At 39.1% G+C, this 8,220-nt stretch overlaps 1 protein-coding gene across 22 annotated transcripts in view; it reads left to right on the top strand.

Moving 5' to 3' along the window:
• The window catches only part of camk2d1 (calcium/calmodulin-dependent protein kinase (CaM kinase) II delta 1), a 127,332-nt gene extending 119,541 nt beyond the window's left edge, over nt 1-7,791 (top strand). For 11 of the 22 annotated variants that reach the window (XM_055008022.1, XM_055008014.1, XM_055008020.1 and 8 more), the window contains 4 exons: nt 4,447-4,522; nt 4,621-4,715; nt 4,858-5,086; nt 6,396-7,791. In XM_055008022.1, coding sequence (XP_054863997.1) covers nt 4,447-4,522; nt 4,621-4,715; nt 4,858-5,086; nt 6,396-6,399 — 404 coding nt within the window. In that variant the 3' untranslated portion in view covers nt 6,400-7,791. Of the gene's footprint in view, nt 1-4,146; nt 4,168-4,446; nt 4,523-4,620; nt 4,716-4,857; nt 5,091-6,395 lie in introns of those variants that run through there. The other 11 variants (XM_055008016.1, XM_055008011.1, XM_055008008.1 and 8 more) reach the window with 3 other exon arrangements.
• Nucleotides 7,792-8,220: the final 429 nt, after the last annotated feature.

The raw sequence follows: 8,220 nt of genomic DNA, 5'->3' as shown, positions 1-8,220 counted from the left end.
AAAGTATAGTTTGTCGTCCAAAATGTATTCAAAAACGTTCTGGTCAAGTATGTTGTAAAAAAGAAAAAAAACCATCATTGCATGGTATGTGGTCCAAATTATCATCTAAAACCTCATAGTGTAGTATGTCGTTCATGTCACCAAAAACGTCATAGTATGTTGTAAAAAAAACATAATCTAAAATGTCATAGTATAGTCAGAAACCGTCAGTATGCATGTTTGTATGTTGTCAACATTAGTCATAGTCTGTCTTCAAACGCAGTCGTTTACATTTAGTGACACTTGCTGGTCAGAAGCTGCCATGACACCTTTAAACCTTGTTAATGATGAGACAAATACTTGCATTCCATCCACATAACTTGTGGCCTTCAGCCTTGTCCACGTGCAAACACAGTCTTAGGCCACTGACAGCAGACCTTCTGGAAAACTCCCTCCAATGTGAAGATCTTCAGTGACTGAGTCTGTAGTGGAGACAGAGAAAAACAGGTTTCAGTGCAGTAAGAGATGTATCCAACATGGATGTCCTAACAAGAATTCACATGTTTACACTTCGTCCACTCTACAGAGAAACAAAGGCATTAGAATCAGTTCACATGTAATTCTCTTCTTCCTCGATGTAACAGAACTGGTAGCTTGCCATCAATGACTTCACTTCTGTTGTGCTTTTTGATTCTTTTTAGAAATGATACCTATTTGGACAGAATGTTTTCTAATGTTTGTATGGAGTAGGCCATTTTCTAATTATTTTTCTGTTAAAAAGTCAAGGAAATAAATCCAATAATAAAAGGGTCAGTATATAATTGAGGGACTTTTGAAGTCTATGGGATATATCTTGCATATATTTTTATTATAAGTTAAAAAAAAATTTAAAAAAAAAGGGGGGGGGTTATGTTCATTATGATCATGTCTTTACAAGTTCCATCATTATTTATTATGGAAACAATCACTTAAGAATAAAAAATAACTGGATATCACTAAAATGTCAACCAAATAACTGTCCAAATTTATTACCAGCCACCTTCTAATTAGCTAAACAATAATAAAATGAGCTGATTCAAAAATTGTTTTGTGTTCTTTTCATTAAGTTGAGATAATCATCATTGTATCCGTGTCTGAGAAATCACTTCCAACTAAGTTCCCCATTACAAAAACACCTCTCAAGGAAGTGTGTTGATTCCAGATCACATGACCTGCTCCACATGATGTCATTTCCTCCTGAAGAAAAGACTGGCCAGACTCCAAGGCTTTCTGACTTATTTAATATAAAGTAGTGTGTGACTCAAGTGTGGATTTATGGCATGTCAACAGGTTTACTACAATATCTTTATAAATAATTTTCAATTTCACTCAATTGTATATATAATATTTAGAAGAATCTTTCTGTTAAAATGCCATGTGGTGTTTGGTGATGTGTTGATTTTAGACCTGAAAACAGCAAAAATGTCAACTATGATACAAAAAGTCTAGCAATTATATATTTATCCAAAAAATGCTGGAGGTGTATTGGCACAGTTTTGTTTCTGACAGGTTTTTTGTCCTACTTATTCTAACTTGTGTCGATCATCTTGTGTTTCTTGAGGTGTTTTGAGGCTTAGACTTGACACTGGTCTGTTATTAAGTTCTTGTGTCGTTACTTGTGTTCAGGAACATTGGGTTTTGTTGCTAAGAATACTTAAAAACTGTTGTGTACACCTACTCAAAGTAGGTGTACACAAAGCAGTTTTTTGTGTGTACTATAACTTTAAAAAATACTGCCAACTATATTTTGATATGTTTGAAATTAGATACACAAAGTCTATTTAATACAAACATTCAAGTCACTAAAAGTTCAGATAAACTAACTGTTGGTAAAGGATTGTGTTGTTCTGAGGTCTGCCACCTTTCTCTACAGTTCCAGTTAACGGTTTTGTGTTTTGTCTTTTTTTGGCCTAACAGTCTTGTCACTGCCATAAATCAGTTTATCTGCTTAGTTTCTTTCTGTCACCGTGTGTTTCTCACTTTCTATGTGTGCCATCGCCCAGAGGAAAAGAAGTCCTAGAATGCCAAATTTCCACGCCACACATACTGTGGAGAATTATGGTGTTCTACCAGCAGAGGCAGAGCTGTTCACACTAGTCCAAAAGCTTTTACCTGCTTTATACATGTGACGGATCCAGGCTGAAATGTAGAAGAACTGTCAGGCAACACTGTAGCTCTTGAATTCTGTTAGGTAGTTCAGTAATGTTGCTTTAACTGCTGAATACTCAAATCAGTTTCCAAAGCAAAGGTATTTATAACAGAATAATGCAGCTTCAAAGTTAAGAGTCTTGCATTTAAATCATCCATCCATCTATCCATTATCTATACACCACTTAATCCTCACTAGGGTCATGGGGGGGCTGGAGTCTATCCCAGCTGACTCAGGTGAAGGCAGGGGACACCCTAGACAGGTCACCAGTCTGTCACAGGGCTACATACAGAGACAAACAATCACTCTCACATTCACACCTACGGGCAATTTAGAATGATCAATTAACCTCAGCATATTTTTGGACTGTGGGAGGAAGCCGGAGTACCCGGAGAAAACCCACGCATGCACAGGGAGAACATGCAAACTCCATGCAGAAAGATCCCGGGAAAGCCGGGACGCGAACCAGGGATCTTCTAGCTGCAAGGTGAAAGTGCTAACCACTACACCACTGTGCAGCCCGCATTTAAATCATTCCTTTCAATTAACATTTAGTCATGATTACAAATCTGTAGTTAGTTGCAGCATTGTTGGCCTGAAAATGTTTCGAGAGAAAGCTTATTTTATAATATTCCTCAAAGTCAGGTTCCTTATTTCAAGAAATGGTTCATAAAGTAGGTGGACAGGTGGCTTATTGTTTGGGTCTGTTGAAACACATGGGTTTGTTTTTCTTATTCTTTCTTTGGCAGACTTTTCATTTGACTTTTGAAGGTTTAAAAGTACTTGAAACGCTCCACAGCACCACCTGGAAAATTTCAAAACTTTACTACAGCCAGTACGTGTCACCTAGAGCTATGAAATTTTATACACATATGTAACTTATCAAAATGGACAACCATACCCAAAACCCAACAGGAAGTCGGCCATTTTGAATTATGTGTCATACTTGAGACGATTTTGGACCAATTTTTGCACATTTTCAAAAGATTTAAACTCAAACAGGGTAACCCCAAGAGAGCTGAAATTTGTCCAGGATGTACACCAGGCATGGGTGATCAAACGTTATCAAAACGTTCCGCAAAAGTCTGAAGGCGTAGAAATGGCAGCTGATGGAATGTCAACGTTTCGCCATGAAACAGGAAATGCTGTGTAACTCTGCTGTTCATGCTCCAATCTGCCTCAAACTTTACATTTTTGATCAGAGTCCGGCCCTCATCACATCCATAGGCCGAAATACACTCTCAATCGCAGCGCCACCTGGTGGACGCAATTGGATTCGCTGACCAGCAAGGATGCGAGGGCTCAATCAATGCTGCTTGCAGCTTTAATTATTATTCTGGTTTGAAAGACACTCAGTCCCAAGCTGCTCCCAGTTTCTGTTCCTTGAGTTTCAATTTGGACAAAAGCTGTTGCCAGATTTTTGGACACTTTCATTAAAAAAAGCCCCATTTTGTCCCTTCAGTGCACATCAGCAAACTTATCTGGAGCATTTCTGCAAAGACAGTTAGCAAAGAGTTTATTTGCACATTAAAGTCCACCGTGGGTGTTTTCGCTGTGTCAGGCTTTCGGCAGAAACAGCCAATGAACGGAGAGAATGTTGGTTTTGATCTGGTCAGTACGTGAACTCCGCCTCCTCCTGATTCTGGAAAAGCCCCTTCGCTCAAGCAGTAGCTGCTAGTTTTGGTCTCTAACAGAACGATGGAGAGATCAATCAGAAGCATGTTTTATCTCACAGCAGTTAGCTTTATGGTTTTGGTGTCACTTGAGGGCCTCGCAGCTCAAAAACAGACTGTAAGCGTTCAGATAGCTGGGAACAGCAGTGGACTTGAAGGTAAAACTGGATTTGTAGTATTGCTGTGTGTAAAGAAACTTTCTTTTCTGTGACTTCATGTCGTCTTCATGCTATAACTGTCTATAAGTAGTGGGTGGATCTCAGTCTACAACAACAGCACTTATTCTTTCCATTCACTGTTTCCTAGCTTACCTACTTAGCATGAAAGGTAATCTTGATGTTGTCATATGTTGAACCATGCTGACAAACTTCTTACCAGTCTTTCCTCCATCCATCTCACGTGACATTGTATTATTTGTGGTTTTGAAAATGATGTGAAGCTCAGTCCGTGGACATTCTCATGTTGTGACGTTGGATCGATTTTGTCCTCATGTTCCATGTCGGTCCATTTCTAATATTCAATCTGTGTTTCTCTGTATTAAATTAAGACGTATGTATGCATATTTAAAGTAACATTCCCATGTTTCTGTTTGTCTCTGTCTCTCAGCTCGTAAGCAGGAGATCATTAAAGTGACCGAGCAGCTGATTGAAGCCATCAACAACGGAGACTTCGAGGCCTACACGTTAGTTTACTGATCATTCACATACCTGAGAGACTTGGAATCCAACATGCTTGCATCTTTGTGGGACTCAAACATGGCTATCTGTTGCACTTTTTCAGGAAGATCTGCGATCCTGGTCTGACGTCCTTCGAGCCTGAGGCCTTGGGCAACTTGGTGGAGGGCACTGACTTTCACCGCTTCTACTTTGAGAACGGTAAAGAGACAAAATGTAGTGAAGACAAAAGAACTGTCAGTATAGAAAGAACATTAAACCCAAGAGGTGTTGTCTCTACAGGTGAAACTAACAACCATTTTCACAGTAGAGTGTTCACTTCCACCTTGATGTCCTCTTCCAGCTCTGGCTAAGGGGAAGCAGCCCATCCACACCATCCTGCTCAACCCCCACGTCCACCTGATCGGAGACGAGGCCGCCTGCATCGCCTACATCCGCCTCACCCAGTATATCGACAGCAGCGGCATGCCTCGCACCATGCAGTCGGAGGAGACGCGCATCTGGCATCGCCGCGACAGCAAGTGGCAGAACATCCACTTCCACCGCTCCGGCTCGCCCACCGTGCCCACCAAGTGAGCCCAACCCCAACATAAACACTGAATAAAACAGCAACGTTAGATCATTTTTCAAACACCTACCATCATGATCTGGGTCAGTATAGAATTGCGGGACTTTTGGTAACATAGTTGATATTTTTGCTGTTTTCAGGCTTATAACCAAACACCACATGATATTTTTGGAGAAAGATTCTTCTAAATATTATATATAATGTAAAGGAAAAAAATTCAATGGGAGTATAGTATGTCATCCAGTAAGATGCAGAAGTAGATAGATGGATAGATTAACCTTTACTGATCCCACAGTGGGGACATTTTTGATAGTGTATAATTTTCGAAAGTATAGTATGTCATCAAAAAAACATTGTAGTATAGTATGTCGTCCATATATATTGTCAAAAGATGCAGTAGTATACACTCTCTGATACTTACATAAAGTAGAGTTAATGTTCATCAAGACGCAGAGAGAGTCTTCTTCCTGAAGGGGGGGTGGACACCAGCAGCTCAGCTACATTTGAAGCTACAGACACTGAAACAGAAGGTTTAGAACAAGGCAGAAACCAGAAGTTATACGGTCATGGTACAATGATACGATAAACAAATAAAACTTTATGTATACCAAAAGAAAATCTCTTACCTCAGATAAAACGAAATGACTTACCATGAATAGAAAAGCGATGGATCTAAGCCATGTGCTGGTTGCTGTTGAACATGTTGGTGTCAAGCCTGAATTAGCTCCCCGCTAACTTTTAGATCAGCTTAATCAAGCCGAATGTCCAATAGCTGTCTGAAAAAGCCTTCAAAGCAAAAACAATATTAACCCTCCTGTTGTCTTCATTTACAGGCACCAAAAAATATTGTTTCCTTGTCTGAAAAAAAATCTAAAAATTCTGCAAAAAAATTCCCCAAATTTCTGAAAATTTGCAAAACTTTCAGGAAGAAAACTCCAATAATTCCTTAAAAGTTTTATTTAAAAAAAAAAAAATCCCCCAAATTTGGCAAGGAAATTCTTGTAAATATTTTCCAAAAATTATTAAAAATCTTCAAAAAAAATCTTAAAAATATCTAAAGTGGTTCCATATATAATCAGTAAAACTTCCAATATTTTCTTTAAGAACATTCACATAAAAATCTACCAAAATCCAGCAAAATGTGCTGGATTTTGGTTGATTTTTATGTGAATGTTCTTAAGAAACATTTTTTTCCCCACATTTTTGAACTTTATAACGGGTCAATTTGAGCCGCAGGACGACACGAGGGCTAATAGAAGAACATGGAGTTGTTTCTTTCTTGACTTTTAACCCTCTTGTGATGTTTCTTGCAGCTGAGACCATCACCTTGGACCACCAAAACCCTCCAGCCTACAGCAGTCAGCTGACCAGACCCCGCCTCTCATGCGTCCATCGAACCCCCCTAAGCCAATCCCTGCCCTCATTTGCTTAGAGCTCCGCTCTCTCAGTGTGTTGTTTACATATTGTCGCTGCTGGACTGAACTGACGGATTGTACATGTTGAAAGAAACAAACAAAAAAACAACTAGACGGAGAAAAGTTCAAGTCTTGACAATATCATTTTTAGTGAGAGTGTGTGGTGTTCATATCAGGATATCTCCATCAGCATGTTCTATTACTCTTTGTTTTATGCTAGATCAGTGCGTTTTAAATAGAAGTGGATTCCACAGGAGCCACTGGATTGGTTTTATTGGGGTAACACATGAACCTCCCAGTCGTCATGTAGTGACTTTTCCATTTGAACATGACACATATTGAGCTATTGTGATGTTTTTAGCCTTTTTCAGGCACAACATATGACATATCTGCTTTTTAACTCATGTATCTTTTCAGAACTGCCATCTATTGAAGCTCAGACACAAGCTTGCTTTGTTTCGGTGATGTATAGGTTTTTCGGTAATTGATGTAAAATCTCTCGCTCTCTTTGCTTGACCCGTAGCAGCGTCCGTACGAACCGAGTTTTTCCAGACCTGTGTTCTCTGGTTTTTTGACGTTGGAGCTAGCTATGTTTACTAGGAACTTTAACTACATGTTTAAAAGGGAAAATCAAGTGGAACGTGTTTTGATTTCGTCCGTTTCCATCATCACAGGGCAGCATGTAAGAAGAGCCTCTTATGATAGAATGTAAACTGTAGAGATAGACTTCTATAAAGGCCATTCTGTGACTCTGACAAGTCAAATCATATTTTCGTACAGTAAGGAGCAAATTATGTGAATTTTATCACTTTGTTTTGTTTACGTTTTATATCGTGATATTGAAGCTCGTCCCTCCAACTTCTCGCTTTCCTTTGCGTTTCGTTGGTGATTCCCACCTTTTACTGTGTCTACAACTGGTGTACGCCAACGTTTTACAGCACCATGTTGGACACACTAACTGCTCGGTTTTTCACTGAGGACTGGATTATTTGTGGAATTACTGAGCAGTAAGTCGCCGTTCTCATTCCACTGCTGTTTTAGCATCACTGTCAGGTTAAAGGGTAAGGGGGTAGTATGTTAAGACTCACATTTTAAAACACAGATTAGGCTGTTGTGGAAAAAAAGTAAAGTTGAGTTAGTTTAATCACATTATCATCCACCACATTTTCTTTCTATCTTTCTAATCTGCGTTGAACTTCCTGTTGGGACGCTGGTATTTAATGTTACCATGACGGGACAAGCCTGATGTATGTTTAAGAAATCTCTAATAAAATGTGTGATTAATGCCAAATGATCAATTTTGTTGTTTTTCGTCACTGTTAGCTCAGCTGCAAACCAGACCTGCACTAAGCCTGCAAGGTTTCAGTTGACACAACTTAGGTAGGTAGTTTAGTATTCTTTGTCACTTGAGATGAGGTTTAATGGTGAAAAATCCTCCACAATCCCCCAGTTTGTCCCCTTATGTCAACACTAACTGATTTCAAGTAACAGCAGAGGAAGCTGCAGTTTCTGGACCTTTGGTTTTCACAACATTGCTGCGTACTTAACTGGATAACGAACTTCTAGCAACCTTTAAAATATCTGTGTGAGATCTAGTGATTACAATTCTGATTTTAAAGGTCAATTTCATCCAAAATACTAGTTTCTTATAAGTACTTGGACAGAAAGTAATATTTTTGATGAAATGAACCTTTAATATTGTAGGTTTTAGGCCAGAAAGCAC

The sequence above is a fragment of the Amphiprion ocellaris genome, chromosome 23, assembly GCF_022539595.1.
Source record: "Amphiprion ocellaris isolate individual 3 ecotype Okinawa chromosome 23, ASM2253959v1, whole genome shotgun sequence".
NCBI classification, from domain to species: domain Eukaryota; kingdom Metazoa; phylum Chordata; class Actinopteri; family Pomacentridae; genus Amphiprion; species Amphiprion ocellaris.
This window is presented reverse-complemented; position numbering and strand designations above follow the sequence as displayed.